We start from the raw sequence: 21,318 nt of genomic DNA on the forward strand, positions 1-21,318 counted from the left end.
AAGCATTGCAGTTCGCACCCACCTCCCCCAGTAATAAACAACTGCATGTGTGTGCTGCTCACCAACAAACCATAATAGAGCTGCCACTGAAAGTACACAGCTTGCCCTTTCCTCATCTGACTATTTTAAATCATCTTTGAAATACTAATAAAAAAAAAGGAACAGGCTTTTTTGGATTTAAAAGGTTTCCATCCGACAGCAACGATATAAAATACTTTGTCATACAACAACAGCCTATCTACAAGCTCATGTGCCGTGATGTATAGATCTGCTATTTCTTTGAAACATTTAAGAACGAAAGAGAATACAACGGGGCATAACACGCAGCTAAGGCAAGGCAAGCCTCTCTGTCACTCAGTCCACAGTCTGGAAGCATCTCTCTCTAGTATCTCTTTCTCCAGCGGCCTCTGCCCATTAAGCGTCTGTTTGGTTTTCCTCTGCAGACAGGGGCCCTCCGTCCCCACTTCCAAAACAATCACATCTCTGCAGGCCGAGGTTCACTCACTCAGGCACTGCGGCTCACAGGCTGAAGTGTGTGAGCTATAAGCCAGAACGGACTGTGTTCTCGGCACTGTCTGGCCCAATCCTCTTACATCCACTGGAGACACAGAGCAGCTTACTAACTCACTGCCGAAGAGATACAGTAGCGCGCACGCACACACACGCACACACACACACACACACACACACAGTCCACATTTCAGCAAGGATGAAACTCCAAGTCACCCTAACTTGTCATGAGGAGAGAATACGAAGAGTTTTGTGGTTCGACGTAAAGCAGACGACCTTTGCACCCAACCTCCCCCACCCCACCCCACCCCCCACCGATCCTATTGATCTCGCCTCCTGAGAGGCGGGACCACAGCCCGGCGGGCTCTATCATTGGACAAGGCTGCTGGACATTTTTGCCCTGCAGGAGATATGATTGGGCCACAGGCCTGATGGCAAGAGCATCCCGAAACAGCATGACAGAGAGAGAGAACAAGAGACAGCAACACAGTCTGAGAGAGAGAGAGAAAGAGAGAGAGAGGATATGTAGTGAGAAAAAAATAAAGGATAGGTAAAGATTGAGAGAGAGAAAAGGATAGAGCAAGAGGTGGTGAGGGAGAGAAAAAGAAAGATGGAGTGAAAGAGTGTGCGCTCGCGCGTGTGTGTGTGCGCGCCCCAACAGAGAAGCCCAGATAGTGGTATGTCAAGAGTGCTGTCAGTCACTCATCCATCCAGCTGCCTAATTGGCTCCTTACCCTCTCTCCCTCTCTCTCTCTCCATCTCTCCCTCCCTCCTCCCTCCCTCCCTCTCTCCATCAGGCGTTGCTCCTAACCGCGTGCCGGAGGCCAAAATGCAGATGAGCTCTGCCTCGCGTCAGGGGGAGCTTCTGCTATGCTTAATTATCTGAGAGAGAGAGAGGGAGAGAGAGAGAGAGAGAGTTGTGTGTGTGTGTGTGTGTGTGTGTGTGTGTGTGTGTGTGTGTGTGTGTGTGTGTGTGTGTGTGTGTGTGTGTGTGTGTGTGTGTGAGAGAGAAAGAGAGAGAGAGTGAGAGAATATGTGTGATAGGGAGAAAGAGAGTTAGCTTATCCAGCTTACTGGCGCCCACACACACACACACACACACACACACACACTGCTGCTGCTATGCTAAACAGCAAGGCATCCTGGGAATTGCAGTGACAGCTCATTTTGGTTTTTTCGTAGTCTAGTATGAAAGCTGCTGAGAGACAACCCCCCCCTCAATACACACACACACACACACACACACACACACACACACATATATATATTATATATATATATACACACACACACACACTCTCCACACACCGCTCTCCCTGGTGCTCATGGGAAAAGGTCTGGGCCCTGTCACTACCCCCTCAACCCCGCCAACCCCCATTCCACCCCCTCTCCCCTCCCCTCATTGCCGTGGTGACAGGGCTTGTTGACAAACGCCAGCAGTCATCAGGGCACCATGGGAAATCTCATGCCACCATTTTGTCAGCAGAATGACAGAAGCTGTTAATGTCTCGCCTCTCGCCCTGACACCAGACACTGCAGCTGACAGACTCTGACGCGCACACACACACACATGCTCCTGTGTGCACCTACGCACAGACACACACACACACACACACACACACACACACACACACACACACACACACACACACACACACACACACACACACACACACACACACACACACACACACACACACACACACAATCTCGTGCAAATGTCACGCTGCACACAGACACAAGTACACGCGTGGGCAAACACACACGCGCACACTGACATGCTGTGCACCATTCATGTCCACATTCTCTGCTCCACCATCTCCCCCCCACCACACACACACACACACACACACAAACCCACACAAACCCATCTTAAACCCCCATCTCACTCAACTGAAGCAGCCGAATTGGTGTGTGTGTGTCTGACAACTAGAGATGTGTGTGCATGGATGTGTAGTGTGTATGGCGAGTGAGAGTGTTAATGAGGATGTGTGTATGGGTGTGTACGGCTCCTAATGAGTTGCTCGTCTTGTTATGGATGCAGCGTATTGCGTCTGATCAATAACATTTACAATCCCGAAAGGAGAGGGAGCCCAGCGGACAGCCCTAACCGACTGTTATGAGAACATGATGAACTCCGGACAGAATGCACACACACACACACACACACACACAGTTTCTCTGGACAGCCAATTACTGCGGCTCATAATCCAGTTGCGATCCACACACACCATCCCCTGCCATCCCGCCGTGTACAGCAGCTGTAAAACCGACAGAAATCAGGATGTATTTGTGCGTTTGTGTCCACACAGACTGCTGCAGAGCCTGCTGCTCCTGCGGACGCCAAGGTTCTGCGGAAGGAAATCCACCACCGTGGACCCTTGTAACCATGCACCGTGGCGCACGCATACACACACAAGAAATTGTCCCTTATACCAAATGTCAGGTCTTGTAGGAACCACAGTAGGCTCCACTAGTAAATATACTTGCACCATTAGTAAATATACTTAGTTGAGTCTCCCAGGGGTTGATACAAGCCCCCCTGCTTTTGTCCCCCAGCTACACTAATTGTCTTTGTCTAAAATAGCAGATCTAAAAGCTTGCAGCGCTTTGTGAATGTTTGCCCAAGAATAGGAACGATATAGATTAAAGCAAAAACAAAACTCACAACTGAACATTTTCGTTAAGCCATCCCAATCTGTGATCTGTGAAAGGACTGCCCCACATTAGCACCGTTTCCTAAAGAATTAACACAAAATGTATAATGTTGATGTTTAGGTATTATCATTTTAAACATGTTCCTGCTGTTCTACAGTAAACATATTGAAGAAATCGCAGAACGAGGCTTTAACCTTTGCTTTTATGAAATATCCCAGACCATAGGGTTTTATGGAAGATGCTTCTGAACATGTATTCTATTGCTAGGTTTATCTATTCTAATGGGGAGAACTCTTTAAATGACTGAAACCTGAGAACTTGAATCCATGTCAATCTCTGCTTGGAGACTTGAGCTTACCTGCACGGATTTTGTCTGGGCAGCCCACGGTTACACCTTTGCGGGTCTTCAATATTCAAACTGGATCGAGCCTTTGTCTGAAAGTCGAACTACCGTGCTATACGGCAAGGCGTGGCCCATTTTACATAGGCCTGTATCCTGTAGAAATAATAAGTGGATCATTTTGTATAACACAATTTGAACTGGTCACTTAAGTTCAATATGGTGCCATGCGTGCAGTAGCATGTATGATTTCACACATTTGTTGTTAAAAGCAATGCAAATTATAATCACTTACCATGATTTTGAACACAGACGGTAATACCATGGCACTCCAGGCGATGGGCATATTCCAATATGTGAGGTCATTGTGTGTAGCCCAGGCATATGTATTCTACAGTATGTCCTAGAAACATTTTAAACACCTCTGACTTAAGTGTAGTTTTACATGATATGCAGGCTAAAAACAACTCTATTCACATTTTGTTTTCTACACAGGTTACTAATGCAGGAACAGCAGCATTTATAGTATACACATCAATGATGTGCGTTCACAAACCATAAATACCACAATGAGGCGTTGGCAATTTTAGATAATTTGGGGATCATTGTAGTGCAAAGATCGCAAGACTGCAGGCCTCCTCAAAGCATACAGACTATAGGCGCAGGATTTTCCTCGACACCTCAGGCAAAAGTTCCAATGTTAACATATACAGTACCATACACTACACTAAGTCAAGTGGGAATATTATGACTATAACGCACACAACTTCCCAAAGTTGGCCCGTCTTGTGTATGTACTGTATGTGCATAACATTAAGTAACTTTCCATAGTGTAATAATGACAGAACTCCATCTCTGCGCAGCAGCACAGACACACACAGCCACAGATGCACCCCATCGAGCAGGTGGAGGAAGGGGGAGTCAAGTGCAGCTTTCAGCAGGTGCTGCCCCGTGTGAGCGGAGTAGGACGAGATGAAAGCTCCCCCTCTCCCTGCATCTCTCTCTCTTCCCCCCCCCCCCCCCCGATCCCCCTCTTCCCCGCGAGTGCGGTGAGGTAGATTTGTAGTGACAGCAGCGGGTGCATTCGCCAGTCACACCCCATAAAAGGCTCCGTCTGATCAAAGCTCTGCCGAGGCAGGGAGGCGCCCGCTATGCCGGTGTGTGTCTGCGTGTCTCCGCGTCTCGCAGGGTTGAGGCGGTTTGAAGCTTTAAAACAAGAAGGGGGAAAAAAAACTTCTCTCCCGCACGCTGCTATTTACATTTGAGCTCCGTTTTGCCTTGCCAGTAAAACATTGGTTTTATTCCCCCTGCCTGTAAGCCTGTGTGACAAACACTGCATTCATCAACTCCACCTCTCTCACACACACACACACACACACACACACACACTCAGTGTCAACGGTTTAAGGAGAATTAAATCTTTAAATACATTTTAAACAGAATTGTCTGAAGTTATGTTAACAAGCCCCGACCTGTGAGAAATGTGTATGTGCATACAGTATGTATGAGCAAGTAGTGTCTGTGTTTACTAGTGTGTGTGTGTGTGTGTGTGATTGTCTATGCAGGCGCTGAGCAGAGCGGAATCCCCTGTGAACACTAAGGAGATCATACGGGCACCAAAGTTGCCTGCGGTTGTGAAACAATATGTTGATATATATTTACCCACACAGAGTGAATTTGTTTTTGTCAGTGTGAAAGTTGGACTGGCAGCTATAACAATTTTTAATCTAAAAATCATACCCATCAGAACCCAAATACATGTTGGTGTATGTATGCGATCATCATATTCATGATCTGGTGTAGATGGGGGGGGGGGGGGGGGGGGGGGGGGGGAAGGAGGGGGCCAAATACAGAACCCTGGGGGATTCCAGTTAAAGTACTGCTGTATATACTGCACACAGTAGGGTTACTATTTTATTAGTTCCATTGCCCACATATTTAATCGACATTTTTTCCTATGTGATAATTCTGAATACGTCTTAATCATGCAGTATTAACAGAATAAAATACTGTGAAAAGTAACAAATGAGTGTTTGTCTAGTTACCATCAGACCATTTAATTTGTAGGAAAAAGACATTTTACATTTTATAAACAATGCTATTATCATTATTATTAGCTCCTCATGAATGCACACACCTCTCTACATTACATTTCAGACTTCAGGAGTGCTGACTAGAGCCTGCCAGTGACGGTACGGTACTGCAACGCTGCACCCCAAAGTTAAACAAACCCAAGGCACATGAACATACCAGGACAATCCCTATAAACAACAGGTACATTTACATACAGGCCTTCACAAACACTGGGCTGATTTATACTTGGTTGTGAGCAGGTGTCAATGCACCGAAAATAGCACATCTACAAGCTCACAATGTGTCTGTGACACATTGTGAGCTTGCAGATGGGTTATTTTCCCGTGTGCGACGCAACGAACCAGGTATAAATCAGGGAACACGGTTAATTCCCCAATCAAGGCAAAGTGGTGGCGGTATGCATGTACAGCCTCCGTAGCGCTACTGATGCGTGTGGACTGTGGAGTTGTTGTGCTGGAGCCACAGAACGTGTTAGACATGTTGTTCTCAGTGCTTTACTGGGGGTAGGCCTCAATCACCATGGCATGACCCTGGAACATCCAAACAATATACAATCAATGTATAGATCATGGATATGGGCAACATATACGTTTTTAAATCAAATACCTCTATATCAATGTTGTGCCAATAATACGCATTCTAACCTTCAATAGCAGCTCTATAAGCTCACAGCGTTTTGCGATATAACGTGTTGCGAGTTTGTAGATCAGCCATTTTCACAAGAAAGGCCTATGTAATTAAAACCAGGAAAAGATAATACGTTTGCCATATCACGATATCTAGTCTCATATCATGATATTATGGATATACATTATGTGAACTATGCGAGTGCCGAATCATATTCCAAAATAACATTTGCCAAAGCAATCTAAGGCAAGATGTGACTAAAAGAAAAACACAGGCATGTCATGGTCTTTTCCCTACAGTACAGTACGGCACATGTCGTTTTCGAGTGTTGATTTTAACAGCAAATTAATTCCATTTAGTTTTAGTCACCTGAAATGTTTTAGTGTTAGTCTAGGTTTAGTCGACTAAATCTACAGTTGATTTTGTCCACTGAAATTTATTTTGGGGGGGCCTTGATTGCTTCGTAATCGCTGATTTTAGACGATCTACAAGCTCACAACGCATCGCAGAGCCATGTGTTGTGAGCTTGTACATCTGCTAATTTCAGAATGCAACCAAGCATAAAATGACTTGTCCTTTAGTTCTACTGGATCACTAGTCCCTCCCTAACATTTTAGTCAAGTTTTTATGTGTTGACAAAATTGTCAGTATATTTAGTCTTCTTTTTTTTTTGTCATCATAGCTTAGTTCTTATTCAGTTTGTCAGTGAAAAACAATTTTCCATCATAGTTTTATGTGTTCCTCACCTGTCCTCCTGCTGCACACGCTGCCACCAGTCCGTACTGTCCCCCTTCCTTCTGCAGACGGTGTGCTACGGTTGTGACCAGCCTGCAGCCTGTGGCTCCAAACGGGTGACCCAGGGACAGAGAGCCTCCCCACAGGTTGAACTTTTCCATCGGTGGAGTGCCGACCTGCACAAAACGGGGCCAAATTTAACATGCAGCTTCTTCAACATGGAATAGCTCTCGAACTGGGAAACCTTACGCACGGTTTCCCATAGACTGCGAGGAAATGATCAAAGTGCATGTGTCAGGATTCACGCTTACTATGATCTCGCACTTGTAAGTCACTCTGGATAAGAGTCTGCCAAAACTGTAAAATTGTCACTTGAAGAAAAGTATTCAACAACAAAAGCAATCGCTGCTTAAAAATGATCTCTGAAATTTGCTTTATGTCACTTTTTGACTGCATTAATAATGTGGGAAATGACTACACTTCAAAGAACACCAGTCTCCAGTGATACCTGTAGTGTACTGTATATCTGAATTGTGCTTGAAAAATCTGTCAAGTGAGGAGACTGTGTGGAAAAATCTGTCAGACAAATTGGACTTACTGTAAGAGTTGAGAATTATATATATATAATTCTCAACTCTTACAGTAAGTCCAAATCTTTTGTCAAGTCTTTTATAAAAATACATTTGACAGTGATCTTTGTTTCTACTAAAAAAAGAAAGACGTCACTTGAAAACTATATTTCCGCCCATTTTTGGCATTTCACTGAGTTTATTCTAGCCTTAACCCTTATGCCCAGAGGCAAGGCAAAATCCGTGCACATATGGAAATGGAGAACATGAGCCACCGGCTGGTAGCTCACTGCAGCAACACGCTCATCAAATTCCTCCTAAAATCAGATCAGTTGTATGCCACACTTTAAATGTAAATCGTACAAAAGTTTACATCATTATCAGGAGAATTAACCCATTCTGGATGGGAGCCCCTGTTGGTGTTTTAAGCATTATGTTATACTTTAGCTATTGGAAAATAGCAGTCTACAAGTCATAGCACAGCACTTGGTTGTAGATCTGTTATTTTGGAAAAATCCTGAAATTGTGGCGCAAATCTTTAAATGTATATTCTTTCAGAGCAAACATTTTTAACTCAAATCTTTGCTTCGGGGGGTCCCTGTAACAACATATTTTCAGATGGGGGTCCGCACCGACTGTCAGGATTTAGAAGACATTTGTAGAATCGCCTTCAAAACTGTCAGGATTTAGAAGACATTTGTAGAATCGCCCTCAGGTCTAAATGGGTTAAGCGCAAGAAAGGGAGGAAATGTCTCATTAGGGTGACAAGGTTGCTGCAAATCTGGTAAGAATTTCCTAGTCTAGTTCACAAATGGACTCGGTGGTGCTCATGTGGGTGGGGCCTTCTCTACTAAACAATGTTGAGAAAGGCAAGAGAAAAAGCCTCAAGCCAGAGAGAATAAACCACAAAGGTGCTACTCTCACCTGAGGGCTTCTGGGAAGTGTAAAAGTAGGAATACATTTCACGTATCCACTTGGACTTGTGTTGTAAGTACAACGCCTCTAAGTTGTACCCGAAAGTGTAACCAATAATACAGTCCAACTGGAATGCATTAAGGTTGGACTTAAGATCACAATAACACTACTACGCTATGCCTGAGATGTTTTGTTCAGAATTGTGGATGAATGTCGTTGCCAATGGCTGGGACAACTATATGGAAGCCATAGTAAGTACAGGTCATGATATTGATTATACAATAGTTATGCACATATAAGCAAGGCACTCCAATATGTGCCAACACACCACACATAATACCGATAATTGTAGACCTGCAAACTCAACAGGTATTTGTTTCCACATTAGTTTATACAGTACATAAACTCCTCAAAAGAAGTTCAGAAACGTAACCAATTTCTATAGTCTATTTTCTCTCCCTTTCAATAATACCAATCAAAACGAGCAGACACATATTAGGGGATTCTCTCTCTCTCTCTCTCTGGCAGTTGGGAGAAAAATAAGCAGAAAGACAGGAAAATGTTATGTTAGTTTTATTTAACCAACACCTGCTCAACCCAATCTCAATGTGTTCTTCAGTTGAGTCTTAAGCCTGACATATATTTTGTTATTTTTCTTGTACTAAAAATATAGACCTCCAAGCTCACAACACATTGCAATGTGAAGCGCTGTAAGCTTCACGTCCAACCAAGTATAAATCGGACATAACCTGCCAATTGACCCATTAATTAATTAATCACTAAGGGTATCACAGAGACAATAAACATTGTGTAGAACATTGAGGCGTTTTTAAAATGTTATTATGCCCTTTGTTATCGAGTCACATTGGTATAGTAGCAGCAACAGCCAACTCACCAGCTGTTCCCCCAAAATAGACACCAAATAAAAGTCTGAGTCACCAAGTGGAAGATTCAAGCTTACTTTTGATTTCCTCCCCATGTACGTCTGAGCGAACCAGTCCGAGTCCATAGCTTTCAAATTAGCCATGATCTGCCCCTGGAAAAGAAACAAACGAACAATCAATAACACACACAGGGAAGGAAACACATTGATTTCTTACAGCTCTGTCAGAACCACTTAAGCGCTTGTTGTGGACTGGAGTGGTGTAGAGTGGAGCTAGTCAAATCTCACTCGCTACCTCATCAAAACATGGATGGCCATGAATAAAGCAGGCCACGGTGGCATTGAGCCAGACACAGACACAGGATCAATAGATAAGGAATTACTTAAATTATGAAAATCTGCATGTCTATAAATCACAATATTTCAGAGATCGATGGAATATTAAACGCATTCCATCTCCCAGACTCAATCTGCTGACTTACTGCGAATGCCTCATGGAACTCAAACACATCGATGTCAGCCATGGTCAGCCCGGCACGGTCCAGAGCCTTGGGTGTGCCATACGTTGGCCTAAAGAAGTCAAAGAGAGCAGCATACTGTACTGAGATACAGTAACATCTAATGGGTGAAAATATTCCATCTGTCGGCTGACTCACTCCCAAGTCCTAATCTTGAATTCATGTGATGTTTACATGTTTATGTCCATTTATCTATTAATGACATGTTTATGTCCATGTATCTATTAACATTAATATGTATCCCCCCCCCCCCCCACACGTGAGACTTGCACGTGGAAAACATGCTTTCTGAAACTCTTTTAAAGGTGTAGAAACACTTTGAGCTTACACGTTAGCATACCTAACAATAGATTTGTGTGTAGTTTTATATCAAAAGTTTCATTCACCCGTTTTCACATTGCTGCGTGTTCCTCCAAACACAGCTGATGTTGATTACAGAACTACTCCGTTTTTAATCTCATTCAAGATGACGTTTTTTAAACTTAATCAGAACGCTAAAATATGTATCTGATAACATCATAGGTTAGAAATAAGCCACGTAGTAGCAAACATCTGAGCTGGCTTTCGGTGTCTCATTGTCTCAAAACTACTTGCGGATGTAGCATATAGACCTGTCTGTATCTCCATATATCACCTTTTTATGATCTTTGCATAAATCAATGCCATATTTTATACTTCGTTGTACGACATTGTCACGCAAAAGTAGTGAAAATATCTACAAGCTCACAATGCGATGTAAGCTTGTAGAGTGGTTAAGCCTGTCTGTGGGTTTTATAATTTAACCAATGAAAAGTATTACCAAGACACGATGTGTCTTGGTAAGACTTTTAACACAGGTAATTTTTTCCATTTCCTGAAACGTAACAGCTGTAACAGACTCACCCTAGTAGTAGCTGGTCTTTGGGGTCCTGGGACACAAATACAAAGTCTCTGTGGGGTCAAAACAGAAAAACTATCAACAAATCTATGGAACAATTACTTTATTCGTTCACTTGGTAGGGACAATGCACATTCATCTACACTAAAACATGATGTATGTATTCAAACGGAGAATTCCCGGAGTATCCCATTTCTTACCGAATTCTGATAATATATATCCATGAACCACTGGTAGGGACGAAAAAGAAAACGTATCTAGCGCGCTGTAGATTTAAGCAGGGAGGTGGGGTCCATTGGCCTCTCACCGTAGGCGGAAGCCCATTTGTGACAAAAGCCTGGATTTATTTCATCATGGACGACAGACAACAAAAAAATATTTTTGTAATAATTGTCGAGAGATCTAAATAAGCGATTTAGCGATTGACCTGCCGTGCACGTTTGTCTTTGTTTGCCTCCATCACTGGTTAATGGATATCGTCATTTTACAGTAAGAAAACGACTACCCCGGAATTCTCCTTTAAATACACAGGGTTAGATGTAAATATGCCAGATTTAGATCGTTAACCCATTAAAACTGGGAAAGCATCTGTCATTTTAGATTTTAGCTATTCAAAATATCAGCTATACAAGCTCACAGCGTGCCGCGCTGGGAGCTTGTACATCTACTTTTGAAAAATCTTGAAAGTGTGAGAACTACTGATTTACAAGGCCTTAGAATTGGCCTCGGGTCTTAATGAGTCCCTCATGGAACTCCTTACGACTCTTTGAGAGCCACTGTTTTAGCCTAATAAATTCATGCTTAGATGAAAAAGTGTTGACATGTCGCTCGAAATGACACATCCTCAACTGAAGAAGTGTCAACGGAAAAGTGATGCGTCATTCCTGTTGAGCAACATGCACCACACCTTTTCACTCAAGCATAAATTAGGATTAATTCACCACAAAGGTTATGTATAGTGGAGTATATACAGTACACAAGGTTGGATTGATTGATTGATTGAAGAATTTATTAACAGTTTGCAGAATTACAGTACATTTCAAGCACAAACTCAATACAAACGCTGTTAACTGTGAGTGGACGACCCAATTAAGCATTACACTTGTTTCCAATAGGGTCCACCATGTTCAAATCATCAAAACATTTAGAGACGTACAAATAGACACTTCTATAGACAGAACAGGAATTCATCATAAAGGAGGTAAAAAGGGAAAAGAAACATATACAGTGAGGGGAAGGAGGGGGGGTTGGTGGGGGGGGATTCAGATTTTACGGGGGCCAGTTTCGAATTGCAGCCATCCGTAGGTGCCCTTTGAGAGCGGTTTTGAAGGAGTCAAGGGATTCGCATGTCTTAATGACAGTTGGTAGGGCGTTCCACATTTTGGTGGCATAGGAGAAGAAAGTCCTTTTGTCCCAATTGTTTGTGAGATCTGGGTTGTAATGTTTCGTTGCTTCACTCTGTGTTGTGGTTGGTCTGTTCATGACCTCAATCAGTCCCTTACACTGATTCATAGTGTACCATCAGTACTACCCAGCTAGGGTAGTCAATGCTACAAATGTGTGCACTTGTCATACTGGGTGTCGCTTTGGATGCAAATAGGTAAAAGTTACCTGAGGTAGGCTTTAGGCTTGTAGCCCATGGCCAGCGCTTTCTCTTCAGACATGATGAGAACAGCTGAGGCACCATCAGTCTAAGGACACATGCACAGGTTACTGAGGTTAGTGAAAACTAGCTTTCTACACCACACTTCACAATACTGTGGTCTCCAACTGACTCTGGATTAGAACGTCATCTTGACCACACTAGGGCATTAAGCAACTAGTTGACTAGTTTACTAGTCGACTAGTAAATCCACTAGTCGACCTTGATGGTACTAGTTGACTAGTTAATAAAAAAATAAAATTAAAAAAATTTCCCGATTTTGTAGGCCTCAAGATCAGGTAGATTATAGTTATAGTCACCATGTAGACAGTTTTTCAATGTACAAATATTTATAAAAAAAAAAAGTTAATTTTTTTAATTTCTTTGTTTGTTTGTACATAATAGGTAGTTAAACAACTAGTCGACTAGTAAACTAGGCAACTAGTCAACTAGTAAAAATGACTAGAAGTGAATGCCCTAGACCACACCCATGGGTCTTTTTTCCACTCTACACCAATGTCTTTGCTGATAATAGCCAATCTATACAGCTCAGCTGGTCATAAACCCTGTTACAACACACTTGAAATGGCTGCAATTTACAGGTATATACACAGGTATACGTTTTCTGTGTCCTTGGGAACCTGCATTCTTCTGAATACCAGTGTATTTCATACCGTCAGCATCAATATCACGTCACCCTACCTTCTCAGAATGCATGCATTGTTATCCTGCGAGTATGAATGCCAATTGTCACTTTACACGTACAAAGTCAAATTACCTCTGCTAGATTAAAGTTAATTTAATTTAAAACAATCTCTCGTGGAAACAGTCACTGATGATAGTAAGGAGGACGATGTGTGAATGTTAATTATTTACCCGGCTGGTATTCGAGCAGAAACACGGCTACAGTGAGTGTTCCATGAACAGGACAATAACTTATTTTGTTAACCGGCTACAGTGGCTAGTGTGCCAAGAGGTTCACCAGAGGCAATTGTAGAAAACTGCACCAGTATTGTTATCCGCCTGGAGAGTGGAACTGACAGGCTAACCACAAACAATATTTGACCAGAAATTGCCTGGTGGCTGGCTGGAATTTCAATCCCTGGAGGCTAGCATGTGTGGCTGGGTGTTTGTACGTGGGTGCATTCTCATAGGATTGACATACATATGTTGCCATTCTTGCCTTTCTGAACTGTGGGGACGAATATGCAGTGGTGTAAATGTTGCGTAGTTAAGTGTGTGCGTGTGTGTATACACACCAGGAAGGAGGAGTTGGCAGCGGTCACTGTTCCGTGGGGTTTGACGAAGGCTGGCTTCAGCTTGGCCATCTGCTCCATGGAGGACGGGCGGATGCCGTTATCCTTCGAGACAATGTCTCGGCCTGAGCAGGAGGAAAATACTCAGTATTAGAACAGCAAATCGACCAACACTGAACCCCAGACAAACCTGTCTTGTGAACAAAAAAAGATAACAGATTACCGGTTACCAAAAATATAAAAAAAATGTGTGTATGTGTATAATTAAAACTATATACAGTAGCTATTAAATTAGCTATTAAAAGCTTAGTTCTGAAATGAGAGCTGATTAAGAGAACTAGGAAACCAAAAGGCAGTAGAAAACATTTCCAACTGAAAGGCAAATATATTTGCATGCCATTCCATGTGTATATTGTCCAAATGACAAATAACCATTACACTAAAACAATGCCCAAACGACCCACCCTAATGTGCTTTCCTTTAAACATTGAATGCAGAAGGTGTACATGGCGTTCCTATAAGTATAAATCAACCATGTCCAGTTCCACTAGGATTACCTGGCACCTTGAAGGAGATCACGTCCTCCAGTAAGCCGGCATCCTGTGCTTTCTTGGCATTGTGATGCGATCTAATGGAAAACTCGTCCTGCTCCAACCGTGACACCCCAAAGGCAGCAGCCAGACGGTCAGCACTGTGGCCCATGGTCTCTTCCGTGGAGAATTCAGCCACAGCTGGCAGCTGCACACATAATCATTCATTGTAATATCATTTATTTAATAATTTGTTTGACTGTGGTCCACCATTTACTGATCTCAGGCCATGAGCAAAATATAATATCATATTTGCATCCCATTTGTATTGGAAAGTTGCTGCAATGCAAGATATTTGTAATGTATAGCATAGGGGGAAGAAATATCTCATTGAACATCCTGTTGTAGAAACTCTATGAAGATCTGACTCCTCATACTCCTAATGTGCGTTTGTGCGTGCATGCGTTACCTCTGGTGCAAGGTGTGCCATGCGGATGCTACCAATCAGGGCCAGTCTCTGGCCCATGGTCTTGGCCTTGTTGAGGGACAGCATGGTCTTCCTCATCTTGCGGCTGTGGCGGATGGGAACATCGGACATGAACTCCACACCGCCTGCTACTACGGAATCACACTGGCCAGCTGCGATCAAACCAACAGCTACACAGAGGTACAAACCAATTATACTAATTAGGGATGGGCAATGTGACAATTCTGGCAGAAATGTCATTTTTATTTTAAAATGTTCTAGCTTATTTATTATGGTTCCCCAAGTCCTCACCACAGTGAAGACTACTCTTCCTGGGGTCCAAACATTCACACTTACAAGTCTTACATAATACATCATTACAATACATAGTTAATACCATTGCATAGTCAAAGCAAAGATTATTGAAGGTTACATTCTCTAAATGATTACATATTAGTAAATTACCTTTTGGTTTACACAATCAAATACTAAGTAAACAAGCTAACTAAACATAACTTCTTTCCTAATCACTGCTTTCTACAATTTATTTTGAAGCTTGATTTATTGTCTATCCTTATTATATGGGGTTCTCTTAAGCGCATTAGTTCTTGGTAAAGGTGGAGTAAAGTGACCGCCTCTCTCAACTGTAGTAGGTTTAACAGTCCATTACCAGTATGATATACACTATATTCCACTCAACACTACACTACTCCTCCCAGAGCAGCGAGGAGCGAGGCGTGCTGCCCTGTTCTGAGTGAGCTCAGCTGAAGTTTGTCCAAATCCTTTTTTGAAGCACTAGACCAAATTGTTGGGCAATAATCAAGACTGGACAACTTTAACTGTTGAGCAAGTCAACAGGTGTACTCCTCTTAGTATTGAAATAGTGCTACTCATTTTATCCACCATTTTGTTAATTTGCATTGACAAAGAAAGTGTTTTGTCAATAATCATGGCCAACAACTTGGCCTCTTTCACCTGTTCAATAACATTACCTTGCTAAACAAGACTCAGTTCAGGATTAGATCAACATAATGTAGAACCCGGCATAATACTGTTTTTAAAACATTCAGCCCATTTTCAATAACCCAGTTCCAGCATCAACTTATCTTGCAACAAAAGAAAAATAATTTTCACTTGAGACATAGAATGTAGGGTCATTTGCATAGATTTCCATACCTGATACATGTGGTAAATCATTAACAAAAATGTAATAAAGCAATGGGCCTAGACAACTTCCCTGGGGTTACACCACATTGAGGGGTCACAATCTCTGACAATGTACCATTAAACACTACACACTATGCATTGTTGACCGTTTTGAAAGCTTCCCCAGAAAACAATTATACAATCTGCAGCCTTTATCATCACAAAATTATTTTTCTGGCTATTTCTTCAAATAAAATATCGGCCAAAAGCAATATATTATTTTTCTATCCGTTTGATACCATTTTTAGGCCGGCAACATTGATTGATTGATTTGATTCACCACATGAACCCTAATGCTAAAAAGAATTTAAAGGAAGATATTTGGTGTAGAGGGAAAACTGTAGGAGGCTTATTGTGGACCCCTGAGCGACACAGGTCAATGGAATTCAAGTGGTTAATTAATGCATTACTTGGGTCTTTGTTAATTTGATCAAAGTTAAGCTAAACCAAAAGTGGCAGACGGTGGTCACCTGAGGTCATGGCCACATTGGAAGAGATACAGGCCATTGTGACGGTGTGAGCTGGGATCTTATCAGAGAAGCCTGCACCCAGTGCTGCCTGCAACACACAAACACATCATTATTATTATCAGCAACATCACCCCAAAAGAAAGGACATCCTACTACCATCTTTCAATAAAACACCAGTCTAAACCTGAATTAGGGAGTCGGTGGTTTCCAACCCAACCACAACGTTAACCATGCAAATACAGTAAACAGAGCGAATTTGCTTCACTGCAAGCTCTATGTTGATAGGGGGTGTACTTCTAAATGTTTAAATGTTCAAACCCATGAGAAGCACCAACAACCTCGGGCACCTTTCTCCGAGCTTTATTCTTTTTGTAGGAAATCTCTGTAGTACTACTACTAATAATAATAATAAAATACTACTATATAATAATAATAATAATAATATCTAGGATTTAGCACTTTTCTCAAGTACTCAAAGACACTTTACATGTGGTGACCAGGGGAGAGCAAAAAAAAACTTTAGGAAAAGATAAAGTAGTAAAAGATAAGAATTTAAAAGCAATAAAAAAAAAAAAAGGAACAAGTTGAAATCAAAGTCAACTCCGGAAAGCTGTTCTAAACAGGTGGGTTTTCAGGGTGGTTTTGAAGGTAGGGAGGGAGGGTGCATCTCTGATGTGGTTGGGGAGTGCATTGCAGAGGGAGGGGGCAGCCAGAGAAGGCCCTGTCGCCCCAGGTTCGGCACTTTGTCTTGAGGACCTCCAGGAGGACCCGAGGGACTCGAGGAGGTAGGGGGAACCACCGAACCAGGTTGTGCAGTTTGTAAGTGGTGAGGAGCATTTTGAAGTTGATTCTTTGTTCGACAGGCAGCCAGTGGAGGTCACGAAGGACTGGTGTGATATGATCTCATTCTCTGGAGTGGGTGGTAGTGAGCAGGCGAGCAGAGTTTTGAACATTTTGATTTTGGAGGTGATGCCATACATTGAGGATGCCGTAGCCGTTGCAGTAGTATAACCAGGATGAAATGAAGGCATGGATGAAGGTTTTGGCAGCAGAGGGTGTCGGGGTGGGGGGGGGGGGTCAGAGACCAGGCAATCTTCCCAAGGTAAAAGAATGCCGTTTTGATTATGTGGTTTACATGGGGGTGGTAGGGTCAAAAATGACACTAGGTTGCGGATGTAGGTGGAGGTTGTGACTAATACACATGTGTCATACACAATGGGTAATATACGACTGCAACAATAAGGTTCTACTTCATTTTACAATAATGATCTCACATGGTGTGTCACTGACAGAACGAAGTGTTGCTATCTGTCACATTAAACAGGTTGGTTGTCAAACACTACGGCAATATTTGCTCCTCATTTGCATAAAGTTGTGACATTCTGTGCTTTTCCATGGTCTCACTCTCATCGGGTGCTACGTCCCACCGCCAACTCCACATTCCTCTGTGCAGGCCTGTCACCTACTTACACGGAACATGACTGAGAGGCGCCTCCAAAATTGCGTCGCTCCGCTATCAAATTATGTATCTGCACTCATAAGAGGTTGAACCTCACATAGGGACCCAGTATATGGCATTTATGTGTGTACTGTACCTCTCTTGCTACGTTGCTGGTTTTTACTTCCTGGATGACCGTTCCATAGATTATGTAATCTACAGCGTCTTTTGGGAGACCAGTCTTATGTAGTAGACCCCTAAAAGCACAAATACAAAGCAAGTTGGTCCAGATTGAAAGTTCTGTACATCATGATTCAAACTTGAGTTTCAAGCATGGAGTATGCGAAGAATGCTGACAGCCAACAGAACATTCTTTGGGCTATTACATCACGTGGTAATTGATTGTAGAATAGAATAGGGTTTACATGAGCAGGCTTATGACAGGAATGCCATTGGGTACAACTAACCACACACTCCGTTAACAGCTACAGTATCATCACTCTGCCCTTGTGCAAGGCACTTGAACTGCTGCTGCTCCAGTGGAACTGCTCAGTGTCCAATGTTGATGTTGTCATACGTTTTCACTATATGACATAACTAGTGTTTCATTAAATAACCTTGACCTCTTTTTATGCTCATGTCGCCACAAACACAGGAGCACTAACAATACTTAAGATAAGCATGCACAAGTGCAGGTGCGTGCAGACACATGCACACACTTACTGTAGAGCAGCTCTGGCCAAGTCATGGGGCATCAGGTCAGCATACCTGTCAACACAAAACCTAAACTCAGACCATCATATTTTAGAAACAGAATAATTTGGTAATGGTAACATCAACTTTTCAGTTTAAGACAGTGAGAGCTTTCATTATTTATTTTTTAAACCAAACATTATCTGTGAAAGTGGCTCCATCAGTCTGCTCATGTTAATGTAGAATTAATAGAAATTATAGAACAAACCACTTCTGAAAAGGTGTGTAATGGTCCTTGCAAAGAATGCAAACAGAGTCCGATGCATTCTTTTATTGGTCTTACTGACTTATCAGAAACGTATAACAAAAGGCAGATGCCCACCTCAGAAGGCTAGTGACAGGTGCGTAGGGCAATAGAGCATATATTAAAAAGGGTATCTTTGAAAAACAAAGAAAAGGTCCCGCACACTGTCAGACACTTGCCAAAATGTTGCTCTTTATTAGGTCGACATTTCGGTCGCTTAGAAAAAATATATCATAAATGAATACTGAAACCAGATATAATCATTAAGGAAAGTTTATGCATGTACTATGTGTACTATGTAAACTCTTCATTTCCATTTTTCCAGCCATTCATTTGCACAAAAAAGTTTTTTTTGTATTATTTTGGGACCCCCCCCAAAATAATTTGGCGACACCCAGAGGGGTCGCGACCCAAGGGTTGAGAACCCCTGGCTTAGTCTTTGCGACAGAAACGTCGACCTAATAAAGAGCAACATTGTGTCTGACAGTGTGCGGGACCTTTTCTTTGTATTTCAAAGATACACTTGTGACTTGTGTGCAATATGTCATATAAAAGCATTAATGTTTTGTTTGTCTGATGTAAACATCAGATTCGGAGCCTCTGAATATCCTCAGGCCTTCATTTGATCGAATGTCAAGTGTGTTTTTGTTTTGTGCATAACATGTTTTTCCTTTGTGGGAGTATTGAATTTGTTCACCACAAATTATCCACATTTACCATCTAATACTCTTCAAAAAACTAAGCTCTGGAGCCTCTGCTCACAGTGGCTCTGAATGAGAGTAACTAGCCAGCAGTGGAGCAGAGCAGGACATACGTGGTTCCAGACAACAGGAATGGAGTGCGGACTCCTTCTACCAGAACAATGTTCTTCACCCCAGGCCTCGCCAGCGTCTTCTTGCTCTTGGTCTGAACTGGAGACAGTAAAATCCTCAATATTAACTCGGTGTAAGAATCGACACCAACACTCTCAGCATTAAATAAACACTTGAGGAACTCGAAAGACCTGTACGTTACATACTATTTTGCTGTTGATGACTCACCCTGAGCATGGAGCTGAGCTGTAGAACTGACTGAGCGAGCCGCTGTAGACAGACACAAACATAATGTCAACCTTCATCACGCCAATAAAGAAAATGATTAAAATCACATATTCAAACTTGAATCACTTTACCACAACGCTGTTACTACACTGCCATACATGATCTATGAAAGGCATCAAACACTGCTAAAGCTCATACTGTATGTACTCTAGATTCTTTCTGAGAACACAATTTTATTAAGCCGGTCAAGAGAAAATATGGAGAATACTAACCATAATATTAAAAAATAATAATAATCACACCCGTGTGACGTGAGGGGCGCTCTTATCATCATAATACATCATCTCATTCTGACCAATCACAATTTGCGTCCTCACTTTTGTCTTCAATGTTTGCGTTTACAAAAACACTCAAAACTAGTCATAGGTGGTGGTAACAGCAATGTTTGTTTACACAAACACCTCAATATTGAGGACTCACCGAACTGTGCTGCCCAGGCAGGGTTCACTGGGCTGCTCCGAATCGACTTCAGCAGCATGGCAGCCATTGTATCCTAGAATTAAATAATTGTCCATAATTATTATTGTGTTGATTATGAGGGTTTTACATTATGACACCAAATAAACCTATCAAAAAAAATTGGAAATGTGTGTTCGGTCATATGTTATTTATTTACAATGAGCATTATATTATTATTATTATAATTATTATATATGGGAGAGCCTACCCATTTCCCTTTACAATGATGTCTCATTAATAATGACCATGCATCTGTGCGATGACCACTGCTCACTTGACAGAACAGCTGATTGTATGAGGGGTCAAGTGAAAGATCAACTCTATCAGACAGTAAAACCCTCATTTTCCAGGTTATGACCCAGATCCGTATTGTGTAATGTCACAGGTCAGACAAAAAGGGCGTCATTGCTAATTTGCTATGATAATAAATCATAAGGGTGATAACATGACAGAGCGTTCCAGGTCACCCAATTCATTTCTAGGTGACCCTTCACCTAGATTCCGGTGCTAGAGAATGACAAGCACAGGAGGACCACAGCATCACGGGGCCCAGACAGACAGCACTGTCAGAGGACATTCTAGTTGAAGTTCTGTTCATGCAATACCATTAAAACCAGTATATGAATTTAAGCACGGCGGCTGGGGGGGCTGTCTGTCTAAATAACAAGGTGGCTAGCGTTAGCTAAATAGCTATCTGATCAGCAAATTAGCCCAACTTTCCCATTCTTCGTTCACGTCTAGTGAACGAAGCGTGACATAAAGTCAAAGCAGAACAGCGTATTAATGTCGGAGAGATTCACCAGAGTTGTATAAATGAAATAAATAAATGTTACCTGTAAGGGTGTTTAAGTCTGCACACAACGATGCTTCCCTGTCAAACAGTCTGCCCCGATCCAGCTAAATGACTACAAAATTCGTTCGGCATGTAAAGCCCCACCAACCTTTTCGTAATCCTTAAATATGCCTGACAACAAAGTTGGACATTCAAAATATCTCTTTTATCAGAACTTGAAATATGTAGACACAGT

At 42.2% G+C, this 21,318-nt stretch overlaps 1 protein-coding gene across 1 annotated transcript; it reads right to left on the reverse strand.

The window, feature by feature from the left end:
* Nucleotides 1-5,534: 5,534 nt before the first annotated feature.
* hadhb (hydroxyacyl-CoA dehydrogenase trifunctional multienzyme complex subunit beta) lies at nt 5,535-21,273 on the reverse strand. The gene is made up of 16 exons (XM_079525564.1): nt 21,124-21,273; nt 20,252-20,324; nt 19,772-19,813; nt 19,546-19,642; nt 18,458-18,502; nt 17,892-17,991; nt 16,297-16,384; nt 14,624-14,811; nt 14,182-14,362; nt 13,628-13,749; nt 12,338-12,417; nt 10,732-10,779; nt 9,814-9,901; nt 9,410-9,484; nt 6,976-7,140; nt 5,535-6,132 (listed from the first exon to the last, which is right to left on the reverse strand). Exons 2-16 carry the CDS (start codon nt 20,316-20,318, stop codon nt 6,097-6,099), a joined length of 1,422 nt encoding a protein of 473 aa, XP_079381690.1. The 5' UTR covers nt 20,319-20,324; nt 21,124-21,273; the 3' UTR covers nt 5,535-6,096.
* Nucleotides 21,274-21,318: the final 45 nt, after the last annotated feature.

Source organism: Electrona antarctica, assembly GCF_951216825.1.
Source record: "Electrona antarctica genome assembly, chromosome: 17".
NCBI classification, from domain to species: Eukaryota; Metazoa; Chordata; class Actinopteri; order Myctophiformes; family Myctophidae; genus Electrona; species Electrona antarctica.